General features: G+C 43.9%; 3 protein-coding genes across 21 annotated transcripts in view; 1 reads left to right on the forward strand and 2 right to left on the reverse strand.

The window, feature by feature from the left end:
- Positions 1-5,444, reverse strand: part of REXO5 (RNA exonuclease 5) — a 27,096-nt gene extending 21,652 nt beyond the window's left edge. The window contains exons 1-4 of one of the 2 annotated variants that reach the window (XM_039840280.1): positions 5,300-5,444; positions 4,777-4,918; positions 2,107-2,219; positions 978-1,104 (exon numbers count right to left, since the gene is read on the reverse strand). In XM_039840280.1, the coding sequence (XP_039696214.1) occupies positions 978-1,104; positions 2,107-2,219; positions 4,777-4,914 (378 nt within the window). In that variant the 5' untranslated portion in view covers positions 4,915-4,918; positions 5,300-5,444. Of the gene's footprint in view, positions 1-977; positions 1,105-2,106; positions 2,220-4,776; positions 4,919-5,098 lie in introns of both variants that reach the window. The other variant, XM_039840278.1, reaches the window with a different exon arrangement.
- On the forward strand, positions 5,351-12,547 carry ERI2 (ERI1 exoribonuclease family member 2). Of its 13 annotated transcripts, none has more exons than XR_005648071.1 (9): positions 5,351-5,439; positions 6,337-6,404; positions 6,490-6,573; positions 7,094-7,221; positions 7,694-7,850; positions 8,307-8,407; positions 8,661-8,766; positions 9,345-9,433; positions 9,652-9,668. XR_005648071.1 is itself a non-coding variant. In XM_039840281.1 (9 exons), exons 1-9 carry the CDS (start codon positions 5,417-5,419, stop codon positions 10,984-10,986), a joined length of 2,067 nt encoding a protein of 688 aa, XP_039696215.1. In that variant the 5' UTR covers positions 5,351-5,416; the 3' UTR covers positions 10,987-12,547. The 13 variants fall into 13 exon arrangements, 11 of the variants coding, with proteins under 11 accessions (XP_039696215.1, XP_039696226.1, XP_039696225.1 ...); XM_039840281.1 differs by having other exon boundaries at positions 8,685-8,766; positions 9,652-12,547; XM_039840283.1 differs by lacking the exon at positions 7,094-7,221 and adding an exon at positions 8,981-9,241 and having other exon boundaries at positions 5,378-5,439; positions 6,495-6,573; positions 9,652-12,547.
- Positions 11,746-25,128, reverse strand: part of ACSM3 (acyl-CoA synthetase medium chain family member 3) — a 23,463-nt gene continuing 10,080 nt past the window's right edge. For 3 of the 6 annotated variants that reach the window (XM_039840296.1, XM_039840293.1, XM_039840294.1), the window contains 11 exons: positions 24,774-24,981; positions 22,676-22,862; positions 22,448-22,630; positions 22,085-22,164; positions 20,499-20,622; positions 19,279-19,359; positions 16,237-16,338; positions 15,172-15,299; positions 14,962-15,061; positions 12,394-12,513; positions 11,746-12,003 (listed from right to left, as the gene is read on the reverse strand). In XM_039840296.1, the coding sequence (XP_039696230.1) occupies positions 11,917-12,003; positions 12,394-12,513; positions 14,962-15,061; positions 15,172-15,299; positions 16,237-16,338; positions 19,279-19,359; positions 20,499-20,622; positions 22,085-22,164; positions 22,448-22,630; positions 22,676-22,862; positions 24,774-24,981 (1,400 nt within the window). In that variant the 3' untranslated portion in view covers positions 11,746-11,916. The remainder of the gene's footprint in view (positions 12,004-12,393; positions 12,514-14,961; positions 15,062-15,171; positions 15,300-16,236; positions 16,339-19,278; positions 19,360-20,498; positions 20,623-22,084; positions 22,165-22,447; positions 22,631-22,675; positions 22,863-24,773; positions 24,982-25,128) is intronic. The other 3 variants (XM_039840295.1, XM_039840297.1, XM_039840298.1) reach the window with 3 other exon arrangements.

The following is a 25,128-nucleotide window of genomic DNA, read 5'->3' on the forward strand; positions in this document are numbered from 1 at the left end:
TACATAACAGATTGTTACAAAAATGCTCAAAAGCAGTTAACATACTGTCTGGACTCACACTGTCAGCTCAGTGCTAGAGAAGGTCTGGACCTTAATCATTTGTATTGTAAAAATGAGAACTGCTTTCGTCAATGTATGAAATACTAGGAAAGTGAAGCCACATTTATCCCACTCCAGAAATTTTCTTTGCTTCTCTTATTACACATTGTTAAGAAAAACAAACATTATCGAAATGTCCATCACAGAGAAGGAAGTCCCTTGTATTTTTCACAGCACTTCCACATCTGTTATTTCAGTGGACGGCACGCCAGGTGACACAGCAAACTGTTGAGGGCTCCAGCCTCAGGCTCACTTAGGCTTCAGTTGCAGCTCTACCACTTACTAGCTGTAACTTGGACAAGTCATTCAGTTTCCTTATGTATAAAATGGGAATAAAAAATCATCTATCTGTTACACAACTACTGTGAGAATTAAAGGCGATGTACGCAGCATGATTAACGTAGGGCCGAGCGCATAGGCAGAGGTCAGTAAATGAAAGCAGAAAGGAAAATGGAGACCCAAGGAGATTAAATTAGGCCTCACCAACTCAAATACCCTTAAGGGTAAATGCATGGAACAGTCCATTCTCCCATAGCTCCTCCATTCCCTATTAGACTGTGATGTTGTCAAGAAAGGCCAAAAATCAGATTCCATGTAAATTTTACAATTTTTGAAAACACCATAGCCCAAGAAAATCAGATGATATCAACCTGGGAGCTACAGACTGCAATCTGGGAGTAAGTGTTTTGCCTAAAATCCCAAAGAAAATCAGAGATCAGCCCAATCTGAAGACGAGAACTCTGCATCATAGTCCTTTCGGTTCCACAGCCCCATCCCCTTTTCCATCAGCTGCCAGGGAGCCCGGTTTGGGGCCCTGCACTGGTCTCTGGGAGGGAGGGCTGGACGCAGGCCCCAATCCAAGGCGTCCTTAAACTTACGTGTCTGAATGCCTTTCGGAGAAACCCAAACTCCAAATAGAACCTGTAAAAGTGGAGCTGACTCATCCCCTGCAGTACAAAAACCACCACGTTGTTCAGGTTGTTTTGGTGGAAAAGCTGGCACCAGCTGTTGAAACATCAAACCAACAGCTTAAGTCAGTTACAGGCATACAGAAGGGAAGTGTGGGGAAAAGCAGGAGGCAGCACCTCATAGTTTATCATCACTCACCAACTGGAAATGGAAAACAGCTATCACTGCACAGAATACAAGTAAAGATCTCTTAAGATAATTATTGATTATATTCGAATCAAGTAGACTCTCATGTGAAATGCAATGTATTCAAATCCAAAATCCTGTTAACATTTGTTTGAAATCTGACATTAGGATTTGTTTGAGAGGAAGGAGGCTCTCAGGCTAGTGAAGGCACACCCACCCTCAGGACTCCGCCTGCCAGGCGGTTCCTTCCCCCTCCCTCAGCAGATAATCATGACCTGCTGCGAGGCAGTTTGAGGCAGTTTTAGATTAATGACAGGCCTACGGCAATGTTTGTTAACGTGGATGATGGCTTTTGAAGTGTCTGACCAACCTCCCCCAGTCAGATGTGTGCATCTGAAAATCTCCCTCTTGGTACATATGTGAAAGCAGTTTTCATGAGACATTTAATAATGGCGTTAAGGATATCAGAACAGTAAAATTCTCTTTGCCTTTTTTGGTAAAGGAAGAAAAAAGACTGAGATTCTTAACATATATCATGTTATTTCAATTGGGTCTCTGCTGGGGTTACAAACCAGAATACCTATAGCGGTGAGACAGACACTGTAAATAAGGGAAGCAGGCCAGGTGGGACACTGAAGTCGCATGTACCAATAAGGAGGGAGGCCACTGTTCAGCCTTGACAAATGTTGCCACGTGAGGATAACAGGGACAGTTGCCAAACCTCAGGTTTTTGAAGTAGTCAAAAATCTGGATTTTTATAAAGGAATTCCCAAATAAAAGTGTTGGCAACTACCATAAAAATTTTTTTACGACATTCTGTGTGGTAAACAGATGTCAGTTAAGGCAGATACGGCCCTCTAGACACCAGTACGAAAGCTCAGGTCTCACCCACCAGTTAAGTTCATGTCATACCTGGGTTTAGGAACGCTGGACTTGCCCAGAACTGCATACTTCAGCAATTCGCATAGCTGGGCATGGGTTACTTCACAGTTTTCAGCAAATAAAATGGTAGATAAGCGCGCTTTCTGTAAAGATATCAGGGCATAACAAATTATTGAGAACGGCAACAAAGCAAGGCCAATGATTAAAATATTCTAGTTTGATTATTTTAGCAGATATCCAAACATAAGAAAATGATAAAACCTATGATGTGGCATTACTAATATAACATTTAATAAACACTGATATAGAACCTTAATTATGGATACTTGATTATGGGCTAATAAGGATAGTAGGATGAGTAAAACAATGATTCATGCCCTGAAAGAGTGGGGTAAAAGGGCAGAAACAGGTAATTCCCATAGCACATGGGTAAGTGCTATACAAAGGTAGAGGAGCCAAGAGGCTAACTGCCTTGAAGATCAGAGTGTGGGGGGAGCTTCACCGAAGGAAAATACTGGGGCTGAGTCAGCCAGGTAGGAGGCTTCAATTCCAGGGGTTCGGCTGGAGCCAAGGCTGCACGGTGCAGGCAGGAGATAAACGAGAGGAGAGACAAGTGGGAGCCAGATCTCAGAAGAGCGAGTGGTCTAAGCGGAGGGGTTAGGCTTCGTTACAGGCAACAGCGAGTTCGCTGGAGGTCTGACCTTCCTTAAAACAGCTTTGCACTTCTGTCCAGTCATTCAAGTAATTCGTGTTTATTAAGAGAGTCAGGTCATAGAGAAAGGTAAAACAGATAAAAGACACACAATAAATAAAAAGAAAAGCCACCTAAACTTGTAGGGGGAGCAGCAGGGTGTGCCGGCGAGGCGCCAAGCCCTGGAGTCACGTGGCCTGAGTTCTAACACCAAGCTCTACCATCTGGGACAAACGCCTGAACCTCTGGCTCTAAGACTCAGTTTCTTCATCTATACAGTGATTTTAACTCCAGCTCATGAGATTATTGGGAATGGGCGCCGCATTTGCAAGTGCAAAGGACTGAGCCTGATGCATCACAAGTGCTTAGTAAACATCGGATAGTATTATTGCTATTTTTTTCTCCATGACTTTTAAAAAACTAATGCCATTTACAGTTCTGAGCACTATACACCCCATTATATCATTGAATTCTTACAAGTCTTAAGTGTGTACTACCATTATCCATATTTTGCAGATAAGTGGCAGAACCAAGCCTGAAATGCGGGTTCCAAAGTCCAGATTCTTCATCTCTACACTGTCCCGTCCCCAAGGAATCAGAGTACTCATTCTATTTAGCAACCAACTCCCTCACTAAAAACAAATCTAAGTATTTTTCCATAACAGTTAAATAGAGCATCAATTTTAATAATAGTCCATTCTCTAAATTTACCTAAAAACTTCTAATTTATCTGAAAAAATTCCCTACCGATGGCATGTTTTTTTAAAAAAAAATTACAATATTAGTCATAATTGTACACCAGTCGATTTTTAGAATCAATCCGTTAAAATGAGCATGCATATTTTATATTTTAACAAATACTGCTAACTCTTGAACCCAATTTATATTTACTAACCTAACCAAAAATGGAGGCTGATAATTGATAAGGTGCAGCAGTGAGTGATCACGGTTGCCGAGAATGGGCAGGCAGAACCTATGGGTGAAGAGGGCATCCTACAGGGGAGACAGCCAGGATTGCGGGCGGGCACCCAGTGCACACATACAGGAGGCCCAGGGTGAGATGGCATCCAGCAGGGGGGAAGTGAAGAGCAGTGAGGCCTACCATCAGATGCCAGAAACTGTTTAGGGTGAGGAGGTCACCAAGGCGGACGGACAACAGTGGTATCACAGGATTCAGAGCCTGAACAGGGTGAGGGTGTTGGTGTGAGAGGATGGGGTAGCAGTCTGGTACAAGGTGCAGGGTGAGAGACCCAGTCGGATGAGCAGGGTGTTGGGGGGCGGGGGACAGCTTCAGCAATGGGGGACAAATATACCGAAGACAATGAGAGTCAGGTTTCTGTCAGAGATAAAAATTATAAAGATGAAAAGGGAGAAAACTAGAACTCTGTGGAATTGGACTGGAAGTAGAGATACTGATACTGAGAGGGAAAAAAAAGTAAGGCCCATCTGATAAGCAAAAAAAAAAAAAAAAAAAAATCAAATCCCTTTTTAATAAAAAATGTTTCCACAGCACTAATTCCTTTCTCAACTACGGCATAACTTGTCAGTCCTACTGATTATCTTCTCTCTCTCCACTTGAACTCGTCTTTGGTTTATTCACTGATGTACCTCAAGTGCCTAAGGCCGTGCCCAACACCGGGCAAACGACAGAAATGTGATGACTGGCAGGGGTGACCGTCAGCCTTAATATCCCGAATTGGAATGTAAACTGCACGAGGGCAGGGGCATTTTGCGTTTCTGTTGCAGCGGGATAACCCCAGAACCCAGAACCGTTCCTGGCAGACGGAAGACCTCTCGGTAAGTACTTGCTGCGCGAACATTCTTCTCGTGTGCCAGGCACTACGCCAGCCTGAAACCGCCCGTGTCGGCCCTGAGATGGGTGGGAATGCGTCGTCATTCCCATTTTCCGGACCGGACGGCAGGCTCCGAGAGGCGTCCAGGGGTTCCCCCGCCCCCAAGGCGGCCGGGCCGAGGGTCTGGGCGCCCCCCCCTCCACCCCCGCGGCTCACCTTGACCTCGGGATGCCTCTCCTCAAATTCCCATCCGGCTCTCATGGCCTCGGCCGCCCCGACCAGCTTGCTGGGGGCCCGCCTCCTCTTCCTGCCCTTCTTGGGCTGCCGCCCAGTCTTCTCCTTCTCTGGCTCCATGAGGCTGTGGAGAGAGATGAGCTGGAGCCGCGGCGAGCCCGACGCGCGCACTCCCCGGGCCGCCCCCCGACAGGGCAGCGGCCGGGGCCCCGGGAGCCCCCCTCCTCCGAGCGCAGACCGCCCTCGCCCGCCCGGAGGAGCGAGGGCGCCAACGGGCCGCGCCGCCCGGGGCCAACGGCTTTACCGTCCGCGCCGCAGGCCCGAGTCCAAACGGTTCCCCACCCGCCGCTCGCGCCTCCGCCCGCTGGCAAAACAATAAAAATGAAAATAAAAACGGGAAGGGGGCGCTGCCAGGCGGCTCCCACTCCAAGACGACTCCCCACCGCCCCGGGCCCCGAAAACGCCGCCGAGAAGCCGGGCGGAGACCGCGGACCGCTGCCCCTGCCTCAGCTGTAACCGCCGTCGAGGCCGCCGGCTCCGCGGCGCGGCCGTTTGAACGGACCGGAAGTGGGGGGCGGGCGACTTCCGGCGGTTGGGCTGGCGCGCGAGGGGAGTGTCGGGAATGGCGACCAAGAGGCTGGCGCGGTACGCGAAGGGGCTCCGGGGCCGGGTGGGGGAGCGGGGCGCTCCTGGCCCCGCGCCGGCCGGCGCGGTGTCCTCCTCCTTCCCTGCGGCCCACGCGTCTCGGCCTCGGGCCGGAAGGTCGGCCTGGACCTGCGACTCCGGCCTCAGGCCGCTCACTGAGCGAGGGTGTTAGAACCTGGGGTCTCGACTCTGTGGTCCTGAGGCCGCGGCTGCGCATTGTAGACCCCGGGGAAAGGACTGGACCGCGCCGTGTAGACCGTTGGGTGGTCTACGCCCAACTGTAAAGTCGTTTCTTTATCCACAGCGCCCATCAAGCTGTTGGCCCCCACCTCTTCCCAGGGATCCGTTTAATTCCTAATGTGAACCATTGTGGCCTTCTTTTCTGCCTGATTCCTGGAAATGCGGCTCCCATTTCCAGTTTCCAGAAGAGACTAATTTCTTAGCGAGTAGCATGGGCTTCAGAGGTGGAGGATCCTGAGATCGCATGTCAAATACGTGTTCTTGGGCAAATTACTGAGTTCGTTTTCTCATCCATGAAACATAGGTAGCAGAGGCTTGAAAAATACAAAGGCAAAAATAACTTAAACGTTTTGACGCATTTTTACCTCTGCAGTCACTTGAGTTCCACAGTGTTACTGTACAATAACGGGACAGAAAGAATTAAGTTTGCAAATGGTTACTTTGAGGTTCATGCAGGTAAGATGACTGCTGAAATCAAGAGAACGTGGCCAGCTAGTGCAAGAACCAAAGTCTTTTGCCCTCAGAGTCTAGTTCAATCTCCTTTCAATCACAATACATTACTACAACAACAATGAGAGCCCTATTATTATTTCATTAGCCGATTCAAATAGGAGTGAATGAATTTGTTGAACAGACGGGCTTGTTCTGTGTTTTTAGGCAGCTTGGATTTATTAGGAGAAAGTCCATTGCACCAGCAAGTGGAAGTCTAGGAAGAAGCAAATCCAGTAAGTACCGTGCTTGAGTTCTTTTTATTTTGTAGCTTGCACTTTTAACACTGGCGGAGCCTAAGGATACCCTGGTCTTTTGCAGAGCAGTTATTTGACTACTTAATTGTCATTGATTTTGAGTCGACATGTTGGAATGATGGGAAACGCCACCAGAGCCAGGAAATAAGTAAGTCTGGATTGCCAATGGCCACAGCTAGCATTAGATGAGTCACTTTAAACTTTGTAGGTATAAAACAGTCAACAGTTAAAACGAGATGGTCTGTGAATCAATCAGTAGTTCACTATAAAACCCGACTTGACAAAAAAAGAGAACCAAAATGTAATACCTAATATGTCATCATATAAAATAATCATTTTAGGGTTATATGCAAAATCTCAATTGTATAGAAAACTGAAAAAAATGCCTTTGCAAAAAAGAATACATTTCAACTTCCATATTTAATTGTGGAAAATTATTCAAGAGTTTTAAGTTGACATACTCTTAACTTTAATATTTTAACTTATTCTTTGGCATAACTTTATTATAACGATTGTATCACACTGTTTTGGTCATTTGAATATGCTTTTACTGAAAATGATTGTTTAATAATGCCATAAGCATGGTAATAGATGTTTAATTTATAGCGCTTGCGGCAATATTTAACAATTATATATTCACATGTCAATTGCCGATTCTTCCAATGTAGTTGAATTTCCAGCAGTACTTCTGAACACATCAAATGGAGAGATTGAATCTGAGTTCCATGCTTACGTTCAGCCTCAGGAACATCCAATTCTTTCTGAATTTTGCATGGAACTGACAGGCATAAAGCAGGTATGCCCTACCTACCTCTCTTCTTACCAACCCCCCAAACAAAAAACAAGCAGGTACGATGCAAATATTAAAATTAAGAAAATAAAAGCTCTATACTATTTGGAATTAGATTTTTTCAGTGTTAGAAGAAAAAAAATCCTTTGAAATCTTTAAAAATTAGGAAGACTAGTATTGTAAAAATAAATACCAAATGTATTTTATGGAAATTAAATACATCAAATATCTGTCAGTTCGGATTTAATTATTATATTCCTGTGTGATTTTAAATTGGTCAACTTAATTTTTCTTACCTTGCAGAGTTGTAATGATTATCTCTTTCCCATGCGTTTTAAAACCTTTTCAATAGATAGAGTTTTTGTCAATTAGAACCTCTTTTCTGTTATATCCTACATGGTGCCTGATTATGTGCTAATTCTGTGCTCAGTAATTATGGAATTTGACTGTTGAATTCAGATTTTGTGACTCTATTTAGGATCAAGTTGACGAAGGGGTCCCTCTGAAGATTTGCTTATCTCAATTCTGTAAATGGATTCACAAGATTCAGCAAGAGAAGAAAATTACTTTTGCTACTGGGATTTCAGATCTATCTACTTCCGAAGTAAAATTATGTGCGTTTGTTACTTGGTCAGGTAAAAAATGTTCTATCTATTAATCATCAATGAGTAGCATTACCATTATGTAATTCTTTATCTCAAATAAGAATTATACTTGTTAACTTCCTGAGCCAGGAAAAGAAATTCAAGTGCCTAGCGGATGTTAAACATGAAAAATAAATTTATTGATATTTTTTAAATTACCATTCTGGGGTACCTTAAAATTTTAAGCCTTAACTTTAAGTAAATTTCTAGATTGTACCTCTCTGTTCTTCTGAATCCAGGCAAAGATGATTTAGTGAAAACTTTTATCATGCTATTTTGTACAACCTGGAATAAAAAGAATTTTCAGTCAACTCATATCCTTCGCTCTTATACTTTCACACTAATATAGACATCAAGGAAAAAATAAATTAAAATACAAACGATGATGGCATAAGTAAGGACTGCCAGCATCACTGACTTTGTTCTGTTTTAATATATTTAATGCAGACTGGGACTTGGGGGTTTGCCTGGAGTATGAGTGTAAGAGAAAACAGCTGTTGAAACCCGTATTCTTAAATTCTTGGATTGATCTCAGAGTAACTTACAAGGTAAGTGTCAAAGATGGGGTCACGTTCATTTTCCTTTTGTTGAAAAGTGATTGATTAAACTTTACCCCACACATAGCTATGGGTTCCTGCAAATAAAATATTTTCTTTTGAAACGTTCACATAAATCCATTTCTTAAAGTATGTAAAAACAACACAAGAAAAATAACATTCCAAATCTAATAGAACTAAAAACGATGAAAAATAAGCAGTTAACATATAGCCTTTCAAATAGTAATAATTTTTTTTTTTTTAGAAATGTCCTCATTTATGTGATTAGATTTTCTATAGGAGAAAACCAAAAGGACTAAGTGGTGCCCTGCAGGAAGTAGGAATAGAATTCTTGGGACGAGAACATTCCGGTTAGTATAAATTGAAAATCATTTTACGATGTAAGTAATTTTATTTTTATAAAGCCTTTCATGTAGATCTCATTTTCGTTATGTCATTAAAAAGGAACACACTTCAACTTAAAAGTTTCTCTAATCTGTACAATTCAAATTGTTCCTAAGACTTTCAGATTACCACTTTGATAAAGTATTATAATAAGAAACCTGCCGTCTTGTGGCTTTCCAGTCCAATGGAAATTAAACAAACACCCAGATAATACAGTGGACTAGTGAAAGAACTGAACGAGACTGTTAGATCGCTCACAGAACATCACCCCTACGGAATGTCGGTCGCCTTTTCGTGAACTTCCTATGACATTTTCACCTTCTCTGTAAATGTGATAGATCTTGTCTTTCCATGGGAAGGCTGCCACAAGACCAATTTACCATAATTAAAATTAGTAGATGATCATACAACTGACAGCATGTTCCAGAGTCTATTTAAGTGGTGGGTTTTTTTGTGTGTGGTTTTTTTTTTGGTGGGGTTTTTTTTTGCTATATTTTTTTACGCTGGTACCACTAAATTCAGTGTTTAATGTCTGTTTCCTCAGGATTGGATGACTCGCGGAATACGGCCCTTCTTGCCTGGAAAATGATCAGGGATGGTTGCTCGATGAAAATTACCAGGTGCTTGAACAAGGTCAGTGGTGCCTCACCTCTTTATTCTGCCATCTCAAACTCCAGAAGGAGGAGTCTTGGGTTCATCGCAATGAGCTGTCATGTGTGCAATCCTTTATAAATTAATCAGCGGTGATGGGTTGTTTTTTTTTTTTTTTTGTCATATCACATGACGTATATACTAAAGCAATCCTGGATGCACAGTTGCTAAAGCTGTTGGGTTTGTCTGTGGAATCATAGGTTCCCACTAAGAAGAATCCCAACATTTTGGCCAGAAATTTGAATATGAATCGAGTCGAAGCAACATCAGCCAGCAACAGTAGCATTCAAGGTCTCAGCGTCTGCAATAGAGAGCCTGAAAATACAATGCATTATCAAGAAAGAGTTCAAATGAGGTCAGCTGGTGTGAAGTCTCCTGTAAAGAGACAGCAAGATGAGTTACAACCTAGGAGCCATACAAAAGTGGATCTTTGCAATGCTAAACGCCATCCGTCTCTTTGTAATTCTTGGTCCTCTGCTGCCCTGGGGCAGTTGCAGTGTCCCCAAGTGGCTGCCCCTATGCAGAAGCAAGTGAAAGGCGAACGTCGTGCATTTAGTGCCGAATCCAAGGCTTCGACAATTGGTTCAGAACTGGTACTTGTTTCAACTACCCTTTCATCTGTTAATCATGTTTCGGACATGGAAACGAGTTCCGCTCTTGACTGTTTACCTATGTTGGCTGATTGGGAGGATGTAGCTTTACTGCCGGCATCTCAGCCTGAGCAGAATAGCGGCGATTGTACACCTCCCATTAGTGACTCAAACTTAGATATTTTGTTTAATTCTGGAGAAAGATCAGTAGTCTTAAAAGAATCTGAAATGCTAAGTCATGAAAACGTTGAAGGCATAGAAGAAACTCCTCAAAAATCTGAGACCTCTAAGTCAGTTGTGTATAAGAGTCCACATACTACGATTTATAACGTAAAAGAAGCCAAAGTTCCAGGTTCCGATGTTTCTAACTTTAAATTGCCTGAGTGCAAATCGAGTAGCTTCAACAGTGTCAAGGCCAGCGTGTCACATCCTTCGGTTTGGGGAAAACGGCCTCTCTTAGGTGGTGCTAAAAGGAGCCCAGCCAGTCCCCCAGCCTTCCCACCAGCAAAGAAACAGAGCTTCACTATTCATGAAGAAAAGCCCGCATCATCCGCCGGCTCCCCAGTGAGGGGTTCTGCCCGGAAGGGTCTCCCCTCTGTCTTAACCTCTGCGGTTAACCTACAGGAGCCTCTGAGGAGTGGAAGGATGACACCTCCATTATGCAGGTGTGGCCGAAGGTCTAAGCGACTCGTCGTTTCTAACAACGGTCCGAATCATGGAAAGGTCTTCTATTGCTGCCCCGCTGGAAAGTACCAAGAACACAGAAAGTGTGGCTATTTCAAGTGGGAACATACACTTCAAAGAGAAAGAGCCAACAGCACAGGCGTGTCTCATTCCTCAGGGGGACTCACCTTTAGTTCCCCCAAAACAAGCCCTGTTTGTGACAGAAATGTAAGTGTTTCTACTAAAAATTCATTGAGGCTCAGACCTTCAATGAGGAATTGATCAACTTTCTTTACATCTAAACTATGTTTTTACCTTAATGTGACTTTAACTGTGGTAAAGAGAAAAAAGTGTACAGGGTTACAAGTTGTGAGGACTTAGCATATAAGCTCTGTAGGCTACGTGGGGCTGTTACACACACATCCCTTGAAAATAGAGAAAACGTGAATTTCACAGGCTTTTAATTTCACTCACCAGTTGGCTACCTTCGTTCTCTCCATGTATGAATCATGGTTATTCCTTGCATTCCAAAACATTACAAATATTCTGAAAATGTCTTCTACTATTTTATATTTCACATATTAACGTTGGCTAAATTTATACATTTTTGAAGAACCACAAATGAAATATTTTTAAACTGCATTTCTTAGATTAAATATAATAAGCGATAATAGTATGTGATATTATTCTTTTACAGTTAGCCCTTGAAACAAATTTTAAATTATTTTATTTGAATAAAAGTATGACTAATAAAAATTCCTAGCCTATTTTCAGGTAAATGTTTTTACTTTGAGAATTATGATAATCTAACTGACATTTTTAATGTTTCTAAAAACTTATAAGTTGTTTAGTTTTATTTCAACACTTGAAGATTGGTTCTCATTTGCATATCAACATCAGAAGAATTATTCAACTAAGATTTGAAAACTAACAAGTCAGAGATTTGATTCAGAAACAGCTTCTATACTATACGTTTAAAAATCCCTCAGCAATTGATGGTGTTCTTTTTATAGTATCAAATTCTAAGAACATCGACATTAATGCAGAGGAATTTACTGAGTGTTTTATTTCAGGATTCAGCCTCTGATGTTATAACCGCAAGATATTTTAAATCAATAGTTCATAATCATACTGTCACATTTTTATCACCTCTACATAATCTTGTGGTTTCTACAATCTTTGTTTTATAGGTGCTGTGATTATGGCATGGATTTAAATTTTTTCCCATTCTTTCTTCTTCAGTTCATTTCTTTTTATCTTCCCACTGATAGTCTTCGGCAGCTCTTGAACAAATTCTACCTGTTGGTATCAAGGGAAGAAAATTAACCCTGAAGTTCTCATCTTTAGGCAAAGTCAATTATGTAGCAGTTCTATTATGAACCCTAGTTCGAAGAATTAGGATACTCATTGGGGTGGATTTTGGGTAACAACCAAAAGGGAGAGGGTTACTGTTGAGATTTTTCTTGATATTTAGTATTTACTACAAGTCTGGTGAGCCAAATAGCCCAACAGGTTAGATTAAGAGTTTCATTTTAACCTCGAAGATTCCGATTCTTCCCTTGTCGTTAGTTCAGTTTGGAACATTTGGTGGAGCATGTTTGAGGAGAATGTTCATTAAAATAGAAAAAAATAAACAGCTGAAATTTTCCAGAACACGAAACAAGTATCTGTCATAATTAGAACACCTACCTTTCTGGGATATTTGTAAGGTGCTGTGGTTTTTTTAACATACTCCTGAATGTCCTTTTTTAGTTGGTCTTGGTCATGTGACTTATAATTAGGGTTCAGAACAATAAAAGCCTTTACGACCTAAAATAAATATTTGAAACTCCGGTAAGATGAATTGCGTGTTTTTATGTTTTAGTGTCTTGTTTACTTTCTCTAACTGGGAATCTTGAGTGCCTGGCGGCGTGGGCCAGGGGTCTCATAGGGTTTGATCCCCACTCTGTGCTCTCACGCCAGCCAGCTGACCCCCACACTTCCTGTTCTGCACCTCATACCGGAGAGCTTCTGGCATCCCTGCCTCGTCTATGATCTACACTGGAACCTTCTCGTCTAACTACATCTTGAACTCCACTTTGTTACCTGTTTCTCATTATCTCTGTCCTTGACTTCTTGCCTCATCTCTTATCTCCTTAAAAAAGTTTCCTGTTGGAAACTTGGCAGTACACTGAGCACAGTCTGTGGTGGAACGAACCAGCCTGCCCTAGCCTAGCTCCAGGTCCCCACCCCCAGGCTGGCCCTCGCGAGCAGTCTTCACCCTGGGCTCACTGTTTCCTGTGGAAAGGAAGACTTCACTGAGACCATGCCCTCTAATCCAGACACACTTCTGTTGACGCCAGGCTGTGAAGATCCCAGCAGCCACCTTGCTGTTGCTCTGAGCCACTCACGTGGCCCCGAGGAACAAGAGTGGGAGTGGCGGGGGCCTCGCTCTCTCACTGGCAGAAGACGCCATCACCTCATGCTCACGGACCTGGTTCAGAGTGCCCCCTCCCCGAAATGAGTTGAGAAATCCTGCCCGAAGGGTTGGGAGCATTAACGGAGAAGGCAGAATGCCCCCCTTCGTGTGTGGCCCCCTTCAAGAGTGTCTGGAGTCTAAGTGCCCTCTGCTGTCGCTGCCAGCACAGCCATTCACTGCCCTCCCTGGAGGCCAGACGCTGGGCGACTTGATAGTAGGCGCCACCAGATCCAAATCGGGAGTAACGGCCATAACAAGAGTCATCCATTGTTTTAGCCCTAGTCAAAGTTTTGTCTTTTAAAGAAGGCTTGTAGAAAGCACACATTTTTTAAAAATTGTGAAAATGTAGCTAAATAGGTAAATTAAGTCATTGGCGAAAAATTTTTAAAAGCAAAGCAACCACGTGAAATTCCAAAAAATACTAAAATGTGAAAATCAACTGAGTGCACAAAACCACAATACAGGAATTAAATTAGGAAAATACTCATATCAAACTCATTTGCTTTTGGACAATAGCTGAGAAAAAATTAAATAGTCACAAAACAAAGTAGCTATGATTAGCAAATAGCTTTAGGAAATTTTAAAGCTAAAACATTACAAAATGGACAACAGTGTGAAATGCACACAATAAGTTGCAAAACTGGTCGATGGATAAAAATGACCATTATTTTTGGATATTGTCGTAAAGGCTTCATTTTTATCTGTTTTTGATCCATTCTGGAACTTGCTACTCAGTCGTAGTCCTGGCAGGACCTAACCTGGAGAAAGACCCAACCCAGCTAGGACAGGCCTGCTACCAGAGAAAGTTGCTGCCCATGGCATGCAGCACGTGACCCCTTCCCGCACAGACACCCACCCACATCTGCCGGGAAATGTTACCACTCGCGGATGCTGGGAAACTGAGCTGGTCCAACTTTCCTTCTCACTTGGCTAATGCAAGCCCTACCCCGAGACACCAGAGCTGGGGCGGTGGGCAGTGGGGTGGTGGTGGGGGGACCACAACCCACTGATGGATCTTAGCTGTGTTATACTCTGGGATATCTGCTGACTGCCAAGCCGACCCTGGTCCCACAGGCTCAGCTACCAAGTAGGCGCCTGTCCAGGTGGATACAGTTAATGGTGACTGATGCTAGGGGAGAGGTGCAGAAGAAGCTTCCGGTGGATTTGTGAGTGAAGGGGCAAATCCCAATCATCACTGAATCTGTCCCCTGCTCTCCTCTATCTGGAATATTGAGGGCCGTGTCTGGCGAAGGGGGCCTGAAGAGTGACATGGAAGCTTGAAACCCAAACTGCCATGAGATCACCCAATAGGACAGCTTTCAGGATTCCTGTCTTATTTGTAGCTTATTTCCTGAATCCTCTGCTTATTTACCTACTCGGCCTGCTTCCGGTTGCCTCGGTCCTGTCTCTGCCCTTGCTTCCACCTGCTATCCGATGTCAGCCTGTCATCCTCAGCTACACCAGGGACCATGTTGGTTTCCAGACCTAGGTAACAACTCGCTCCTAGCTAGCCGACCTCTGACACCCTATCCTGGTGCGGCCTGCGTTGTTGGCACTGACACCGTCATTGCCCCGCCCTCTCTGGAAAGGACTCAAATTCTCTGTAGTATATTTTTCCAGTTTTATTCTTCAGCAGCTCTTCCTGACTTGCATAACTAGTAGTGACTCTAGCGATTCTACCTGACTTGCACCGTTAGCGAATGAATCATTTGGGTAATTCCGATTCAATGAAATACCGTTTGAAAGTATGTGTTAGACCTCTAACAAATTATAAAGTGGAGATGAATCGGTTCTTTTACCTCTCCTCTGATGGGGTCTGGGCTGCTGACGACAGCTGACTCAGCCACCGCAGGATGTCCAATCAGGGCACTTTCTACCTCAAATGGTCCAATTCGGTAACTGGGAAAAGAAACACACGACTGGAATTTCCAAAGGTGAGCAGCAGGTTCGCTCCCGAATGTTGATGATCAGTTAACGCCGATGTATGCGCAGACGAAAAACAAAATTACCCAGAGGATGATATAATATCATCCGATCTTGCAATGAACCAGAAATAGCCATCTTCATCCATATAGCCTCTGTCCCCAGTGATGTAGTAATTGCCTCTTAGAGTCGACGCTGTTTTCGTCGGATTATCCTGTGACACAAATACCATTTTGTTATTGTCGTGGATGTGACTCTTCCGTTCAATGCTTAAATGTTCCAGGAGAAAGAGAGGTTTGCTTCCTTCGAGAAGCCTCAGGATGAAGACGAGGATAAAATTCCAGCACTGAGACGGCCGGATGTAAAAGGTAAACTTCAGTCACAGAGGCTGGGCCTGTTTCTATCCTGAGCTTTGTCTTAGGTGGATCACAAGGCAAGTAAATATTGCAGGAGCTCAGAGCTCAGAGGAGCGGGCTGAAAAAGCCTTTTGCTAAGCGGCTAGAGTTAAACCCGGGAGGAGAAGAGAGAAGGGAGCCCTGAGAGCCGAAAGAAAGCACCAGCACCTAATAATGCAAAGAACCGTTTTTTTGATTTCCTTTTGTTTTGTTTTATACAAAAACAGAGAATTGGTTCTGTCATTCTGGCGGGAAGAAAAATGCAGTAGTGTCAGGTAAAACTCACTGACAAGTAGAACCTGACCTTTGATCATGCCGCTGTAAAGTTTGCTCTTATTCATGTACTGTGATGAGAAATGGAAATTCGGGGGGCGGGCGGGGATGGGGCTTGGAAGGCCACGAGTGAGGTGATGTCCTTAGCCCTGCCCCCCGCCCGCTTCTCTCTTCCTCTCAGTCCTCAGGAGAGGCCACTGATGGGATCTCAGGAAGAGGATGGGGTGCCGTTTCATGGTGTGGGGTGGCGGCGGGGCGGGGGAGGGGCGGTCAGTGTACGCCAAGAGGTTCGGCTTCTTTCTGGGGCTCCCTGCCTCTTGCCTTCGTGGGCCTGGAGCAGTGATCCAGCCCTGGGGAGGCAGCGCCCCTTCTCTAGCAAGCATCGAGTGTCCCTTCAGCTCCCTGCCTGAGGGGCTGCTGCTATTCAGGACAGAATTTTGAGAAACCAATAGAAAACAGCAGGTTATTTGATGAGTCTCTTACTATATAATGAGTGAAAAGGCCCAACGGTCGGTTAGGGAGGACTCGAAGGCCAATGTCTCCTTCTTGTCCAGGAGGTAGGACGTTGCCATTTTCATCCAGAATCTTGGATAAAACAGAACGATTTATGGAAAGGAATTTTTATTTAATGCCACATCTTAAATCTTTGCTTCACATGTTCTGTTTTGATTTTTTTGCCATTTCGGAATGCACGCTCGAAGCAAATTTTAAGTATACTTTAAATTTCTAAGGGAAGCGTATGCATTTAAATTCTTATTGCAAAATATATCATCAAATACAGGTTAGCAAATGTGAAAGAAGAATAAAAGTTTTCTTTAATTCTATCACCCGGCAATAATCACACTTGAGAAATATCTTTAGAGACGTTATAGACCCAGATAAAAATAGGAATGTTTTATAACATACCGCTTCGCAACCTGCTCTCATCACTCGGCAGTGTATCTTGGCTGTCTTTTCCTCTCAAACGTTTTGTTACTGGTTTTCAAACTTTGTGGAACAAACAAACCTACTTCAGAAGTCCAGTGCGAGGAAGCAGGAAATGGGAATGTTCCTGTGCCTCACGCCCTGCGCCCTGCGGTGCCTTGACGTTCCTGACTGGAGCCGGTGTTCATTAAGCACTTAACTGTATTCTGAGTACTAAGCACTAAAGCTCTGAGGACCTCTCAAGCCTTATTTTCTTCAGTCCTCACTACATGCCCGTTTGGGGAAACTGAGGTGCAGAGTGTTTAAGTAACGGTGTGTAATGGAGCTGGAATCGAAATCTCGGCCGTGAGACCCCCAGACCCCCGACTTTTCATCGTCATTGTAATAGCCCGCTGAAATGTGAAAGGGTTAAAGAATAATTAAAACCTGAAACTGGACAAAAGAAGTCTATAACTTAGGCCTAGTTTCTGGAACCCCTAACCACATTCTGTTAATCATGAAACTTGTAACAATGAGCTCATACGCTAACTGCCAATTTTAGCCTGTGTAACCCTGCTTGCTTGCGTGGCATGAAAAATAATCAATTGTATATAAGCTGAAAATTACTGTTTGGCCATCGCCCATGGGAACACTGGCTATTGTCCATGGGAACATAGGCAATCACCCATAGGAACATAACATTCTAACACAAGCTTTCTGCTTCTGTACTTCCCACTTGCACACCTGACCAGTGGGTTAACAGGTAGTGAATAGGAGAAAGATAGACCTTTGTGTTTAAGACAGAATGAGGAATAGGATTTAGGGCTTAAAAACCTTGTATCTTGGCATTTCGGGGCTGCTCCTTTGCAAGGACAGCCGCCGGCTAATAAACTGTCTCCTGGTTAAGAGCACTCAAGTTGGGTCTGGTTATTCTGGACACAACAGTCATACTCCTCTGTGGGACCTCTCTGGGGGTTAAAGCCAATTTTGAAAAATCCAGATTAGCATTTCTCAGGCTGATCGCTTATCTCATGATTTTGCTCTAAATGGCTTTTAGCTGTTTGTAAATATGAAAATTCTTTTCTGCTTTTATATACATCCGACAACAGCCTTCAACCCCGAGGTGAGGCTTGTGTGGAAAATAAGGCATAATACTTATCTGGCACTTTCCAGAAGGAAGAGAGCTTGTGTCCTCAATGAGAAGCTTGAAAGGCAAAGCAATTCTAAATGTAAAACCTTACTTTTAAGTGCTTGCAAATAAAAAAATATGAATTCCCGGCCAGTCATCTAAAGAAATATTTGGCTCCAAGTATCAAGGAATTATTTATTAGTGGAAAGGAGATATTTTAGGAGTTCCAAAAATACTTATCACAGACTACTCTTTAAGAGACAGGAAAAAGACAAAACGTTCTGTCTCTGGAGAGAACCACATTGCACATTGTTCAAGGGGTCCGAAAACGTTAAACATGGACATTATGAGCTTTGCGCTTTGAAGTTGCAAGAATCTGATATCCAGCTGGCTGGAGCACATCCTCAGATGCCAGAATGTCCTGGCACGTGCTCTTAGCTGAGAAACAGCTCACCCAGCGACACCCGCCTGGCGAATGCCGAGCCGGGCCTGAAACGCTGGCAGTCCCACCTTGAGACAAGGTTCCCACAGCAAAGTTCGAGTGAGGGAAAGGACTCAGCATCTGGTACATTCTGTGAACAGTGACATCAGCAACCCAGCTCACCTAAACTTAAGAGTTACCTGGGTGCTCGTTTAAAACACAGCTTTCGGGGTCCCACCCTAAACCCGCTGAATCAGACCCCCTAGGGATGGGTCTGAGCGTTAGTATTTTTAACAAGTGTGCATGCGGTTTTCATGAGCAGGTCAGCTTGGTGAGCACGGCTCATATCCAATCCACAAGGAGCCCAAAGTTGAGTTTGGTTCTGCGCGCTCTGTCAAGTCGTTTGCTCCGTGTTCCTGTCGCCCTTGTTTCTTTTACGGGTCAGTAGTCCTTCGGCTATACTTAGCTTGGGGCTCTGAGAACGATTCTAACCCTCTGCAGCGTGCAGATGGGTTAACAGGAAGCCGCCTAGGGGTCGGGGGTGGAAATGGCCACGGTCCAGAGAGCCGGCAAGGGCCAGGCAGGAAGTGAGGAGACAGGAAGAGTGTCTGGGTCTTGGGTGCTGGACTCTCTTGGGAGAGCTCGGCCTCCCTCAGCAGGCGGGCGGGGCAGTGTGGGGGTGAGGTCAGAGCAGGCGGTGTGGGTAGAGTACAGGTGTGTGAGCCAGATTGCCTGGCACTGAATGCCAGCAGTGTGACCTTGGGTGACTTCCTTAACCTGCGGGGCCTCATCTGTAAAATGGTTCTACTATCACCACGTGTCTCATAGGCTCCTTCTGGAAATTCAGCGGGTTAATATTTATAAAATACTTAGTTGGCTCATGCAACTGGTGGCCAAAAAAACTGGAGGCCAATAAAGAAATAGTTCTAATCTATTTCTATCTTTCCATGGAAGCTAAGACATGAAAGTCACATGACATTATCACCAAAACTAGGAGCGTAAGGGCAGGTAGGAGGGGGGTAGGTGGTAAACAGATTGGCCTGTGGACTATTGTGGAAGGGTATACGCAAACCTTAGTGTCAAAAGCAGGGGAAGGCTTTCCCATTGAGCCAGGCTTAATTTTCATTCCTTTAAAATTTCCACAGATTAGCACCTAGATAAGAAGAAAGAATAAAGTAACATTACAAGTAACAAAACTTATCCATTTATTCCTCATGCATTCATTAATCAAATATTTATCGAGGACTTAGTATGAACCAGGCTCAAAATAAAACAAATTCTCTGCTCTCATGAAGTAGAGAGGTAGACACCAAACAAACAAATATATATATATATATATAAAATGTTTATATATGTGTATAATGTTTATATATATAATGTTTATATATATAATGTTTATATATATAAAATAATGTAACTTATTTTATATATATATAAAATAATGTTTATATATGTAAAATAATGTTTAATTTATTTTATATATATATAAAATAATGTTTAACTTTATTTTACATATTTTAGCTTAATTACTAGAATATCCATATTTATAAAAACATTTTCACTCCTATCAGCACAATACTCGCGCTGTTTCTGTTTAATAAATTTGTCACTTTTTATTTTATTTTTGGTATTGTAAGTTTTGACCAGTCACTACATTCTCATGGTTTTGTAAAGTGAAGCATTGTGAAAAGACACATTGCGAAAAATTTCTCAGCCTTTCCCTCACTTGCTTCATCTTACCCCTGTTTCCTACACAACAACCAGTTTCGCTATTATTTCATTTATTTTCTCTAGAATTTCTTATTCTTATTTCTATCTCTTTAGATAACCCTTTTTCGAGCGTGCTTGTCAAGGAGTTTTCCAGCAAACTCTTAATATTTCAAGTAACAAGGAACTCAGCATTTTCCATTTTTGAGGCAGCTCTAAGAAAGTTCCCTAGTACATAAGGGAAAATCTTTCTGTAAAGAGCATTTTTTCATTTAAAAAGTAGTTTTAATGCCCTCACCCTGATCGGTTATAGAGTGCTTCTTCTCAATGAATGGTTGTTTTCATTCTACAGTTCCAGGACGTATTGTTAGACTATTTAAACAACTGTGTCTATTATAGAGTTGTGGGGTTTTTTTTTTGCAACTAGCTTGTCTCAAGTTTTTTTTTTAACTCTTCTCCTAACCACTCCACCCTCTCCCTAGCCCCTAGACAGTCATAAGGATATAATATAAAACGAAAACATTGGTTTTCATTCATCCGACTTAACTGACTCCAGCCCTGTCTTTTCCAGGGAGGTTTATGTACCGTCTCAGTCTGTCCATATCCTTCGTAAATATCCAGACCTGTCTTGCTTCTCCACTGTTCAGTAACTTCAAGGTTGATTGGTTCTCCAGCACTCACACAGTGCTGTAAGCTTTTGAACTTATAGCTTTTCAGAAGGCAGGTAATGAGTTACATTTAGGAGGGAAAATGGAGAGAAGTAGAAATTAGCATTATTTTAATGAAATTTCAGTATAAAGTATGCTTTAACTAAAACTTCCTAACTCCCCTCCAATACAAAAGAAACCATTCTAACATCATAACTCCCAAAACACTAGTTTTTCTTTTTCTTTTCTCCCTTTTTTGGGGGGGTTGGGTGGGGTGGGGGAGGTAGAGGAACGTGATTTGTCTCAAGGAAAAGCCTTGCCATACCACATATGTTAATCATATTTAACCAGGATGTTACATCAGTGATTAAAAGTTTACCATTTGTCTGGTTAAACTGACTACGGAATATTTATACGATGGAATAATATAGAGCTATAAAAAAGAAAGGACATTCCTGGTCAGCGCTGTCCAACAGGACTTTCTGTTACAATGGAAAAGTCTATAATCGGTGCTGTCCACTATAGGATCCTCTAGTCCTGTGTGGCTCCTGAGCCCTTGAAGCATGACTAGTACAACCGAGAAACTGAGGTTTGTTTGTTTTTTTTTTTCTGAAGTATAATCGACATATAACGTTAGTTTCAGGTGTAGAACACAATGACTTGATATTTTTTATGTACTGTGAAATGATCACCACAATAAGTCTAGTTAACACCTGTTACAAAATTATTTTTGTTCGTGATGAGAACTTTTAAGCTCTACCCTTGTAGCAGCTTTAAATGTGGAGTACGCTATTATTCACTATAGTCTGGAACTGAGTTTTTAATTGAACGAAACTTAAATTTTAAATAGCTACCTTTGGCTAGGGGTTACCACACTGCACCGCACAGTTCCAGGAGGTATTGTGAGGCAAAAAAAAAAAAAAAAAAGAAGAAGGTGCAGAACTGCGTGCATATGTCATTTTCATTTATATTTATAAAGGACGGTGACAGCGTGTGTCTGTTGGCTTGTGTGTGCACTGGCATCCGGGCGACAGGCAACGGTCTGGAGGAAGGAATTTCGCTATATATTCTTATATATGAATTTCATGTCATAGGAATTCCTATTCAGAATTCATTAAAATCAGTTAACACGTACCAATCTCCCCTTTCAAATGGTATCGGTGACAGAATAAAAGATATTTGCCTTTTTTTCCTACTTGCTGGGATAAGGCTCCCAATAGGGGTGGCTTCTCTACTTTCTCAGCTCAAATAACAGTCAGCATCCAAAGATAAAACACCTTTTTTACCCAAAACCGCTGGGCTCAGGGCTGAACTCCTCCTTAGTCTCCCCTTGCTTGGAGGAGCCCGCCCTGGACGTAGTAAGAATCGTTCACAGAATGTAAGCAAGAGGAGATGGAGAAGAGATTACTGAGTCCTACTAGTTTGGAGCTAGACGGATCTTTTAGGCAGAAAGATCTTTCATTTTCTAGCTTCCTCTTCCTGTGCCCTCCCCGCACTAAGTGCCTACCTACCCGCCATGCTTACCTGGTCATGTCACTCTGTACAAGCATGTGGTATGCAGTCGGCGCTGAACAGAAGACCGTGATGGGGAACTTGGCGAGAGTCTGCAATTTGGAAGACGTAAAGGCTTGGTCTTTCTACAACTTTAACAAGTGCCTAAGTGTCTGCGGGGGGCACAGCACGAACCTGAACCTTGTTTACGCTAACGTAAATGTACTCACACCCTGCCTCGGTATATCTTTCTGGGCTTATTGACTTTCCAGATATGAAATCTCTTAAATCATGTTGTCTATTCTGATTTCTGCAAGGGACTTTGTGCGCCAGTCCTGTCGGTGACACTGCTAATGCATTTCTAAATGTCGACCTCTGGTGCTCTCTGTGCCTGACCTGCAAGATGGATGTCGGCTCAAACCGCGGCAAATAATGTGCAAATACACATGCTCCCTGGGTCCACGGAGAGAAAACACTGCTCCATGCAGTCTTTGCCCAGCCCGTGTCCGACGTGTTCCACATCACGTCCGAAGGTGTCAGATCCAGCCAGAACCTGGGAAAACAAAGAATAGCCCTGATCTATATAGGAAAACAGATCTAAAAGACCAATAAATGAATCATCACCTCTGTGACGTTGAGGCTTCCAGCTGCAGTTCCGTGACAGTACCTCCCATTGACAGATAATCCTAAACCAAAACTGCTGTGGGTGTGTCCGGTCATCTTAGGAAACCCGCTCGTTCCGCTGGTAAAGAAAATGCTCATCATCTCATCGTGCTTTGTCCTCACACAGGTGTGGTTGTCACTGGCATGTCTAGGAAGAGAGAAGGATGGTGATGCTGTACATTCGCCACAGCACGACAGAGGCCGTCAGCACAGAAAAGGATCCGAGAAACCATCTGCTCGGACGCCCTCATCTCGTGGGTCAGGCCCCAGTGATCTAGGCTGATGTCCAAGGTAAATGCCATCTCCCTCTCCATCTCTTTAGGTGCTTTCCAGAATCAAACTAAACTCTGCCATCAGTAGCCCATTTATAATGGCCGGTTTCATAGCTTTTTCCTGTATGATGAAGAGTTAAAGCATTTAAAAAAACTCAAGAGTTATCACACCTCCAGGAGACTGAGGGCTCTGTGATCTTGTAATCAGGGATTTATGAAGAACTGCAGGATTGCTTTTCCGTTTCCCAAGAGGGAGTCTCCATAGTTGGGAATACAGTGAACAGTAAGGCTGAGGAGGACGGAGCATCTGCCCAGGGAAGGGAGGACCCAGTTGAAGGGAAGGGGCACATTTAATGCCTCCGCGGGATGGCCGGGCCGCTCTGTAAGCCCTACGTTGGGGCAGCTGGGAGGAGGGCAGCTCCGAGCATCCAGGGCCTAAGAAGCGTAGATTTTATCTGGGAATCCTAGGCTGAGAATGAATGAATCAGAAACACCCGGGCCACGAGAAATATAGAACAGCAGTTTAAGAGTCTAACAAAGCTAGACTAAGTGCTTAGTCTATGATTCCATAATTATCTTGCTTAAAAATAGTTAGAACCTATAGCTGCGTCATGTCACTTCTATCGCATATACGATCGCTTTTGGAACCTGAGGTGGGGTCATCCTACTGGTCTGTCACTACTGGAGGCTGTAAACATGACAGGAGTGGGCCCGACTGCGTGGCTTAGAACCCAGCTCTGCCTACCCCAGCGTTTGACCTTATTCACCTGCACACTCATCGTCCCGGCTTCCTACCTCGTTGTGAGATGTGAGTTAATATATCTGAAGTGCTTACGACAGTCAGGGCACACAGCCGGTGCCACAGAGCTACTCTTGCAGGGATAACACTGTTTTTATTAGAATGGTACCAGGCCTCTGGTAAGAAGAACCCAGGAAGTGTCGGCTATTTTTAGAGAAGGTAGGAATGAGTCTGTAGTCGAAAGCAGGCTCCCAAATCCTTGAGTAACACATGTTCGTTCTAGGGGGAATTTGCTACCAGCCGCAGGCTGAGTTAGAACTAATTCCTGGAGTTCTGAGGGTCTCTGGAACATCCATATCAGTGGGACAGTTTTTTAATTGCATCCATTAAGTGTTCTGACCCTTATAACCTGAGAGGGGTGTTGCTGTCAGCAAGGGAGTGATACAGCCCACACGGAAGGAGTGACTGACTGTCCTGTTTCCCCGGGGGCTGCTTTGTGCTTGACACTGGGCTACACTTCCTACATCCTGGTGCGGGAGCCCTCTTTAAAGATGGCCTTGGCTGAAGACAGCCGCCTTACCCAAGGTCAGGCTCCCTTCTGGGGACAGCACCCACCGGTTACTGATCGGGGTGGGCAGTGCCTCCTCCTTTAGCTGGGCACAGCTTCAAGGGGCTGTCCAAGCTCCAGAGCTCCCAGTGCGTTGGCCGAGGGCTGTTCTGGGAGGACACGGCAGATACATTTCTTGCCCTGCCCAATCCTCCATCTTTGCCCTTCGTTCAAAGGGTTGATCCCAAGAAAACTCCTTAACACACTTCTACACAGTCTCTGTCTCAGAGTCTGCTTCCCGCAAACCCCAACCCTCAAAAGCACCTTGAGCTCCTTCCTGCCTCAGACCTTTGCCTGTCAGTACGGCCGTTGTCACCATGCGTCCCCTTGGCCTGTGGCTTTTCATCTTCATCTCCTGATCACGGCACACTCCGGGCCGAGGATCTCTCCAGCATCTCCCTTCTTTCGGGAGGCTGCTGGGCAGCGATCGTGGCTACTCACCTCATCAGCCCCGTGAGGTGCCCCCACCCCTCTCTGGAGTTCTGAGACACGACCAGCTTGGAGTGCAGGTTTTCACATTCAGGGGCAACAGCATCCACTGCGGGGGCCACAGCTTCATTGGTGATGATGCACTTGGCCTTTGAAGATTGCAGTCTGTAAAGGATGTCTTTCTGGGTCAGCTGAGTGGTCCCTGGAATCAAAACTGTCCCTAAAGGAGCAGAAAAGAAGCAACGTTTAGAAGGAAGAATTTCCTTCACGTGAGGACTGTGCAGGTAGCTCACGTACATTCTGCCTTTCTCTGAGTTAGTCGGCCTCCCAGGCAGGGTATCCATTTGTCTTCCTTTCATTATTCAGC

This window comes from Pteropus medius, unplaced genomic scaffold, assembly GCF_902729225.1.
Source record: "Pteropus medius unplaced genomic scaffold, Ma_sr-lr_union100, whole genome shotgun sequence".
Taxonomy (NCBI): domain Eukaryota; kingdom Metazoa; phylum Chordata; class Mammalia; order Chiroptera; family Pteropodidae; genus Pteropus; species Pteropus medius.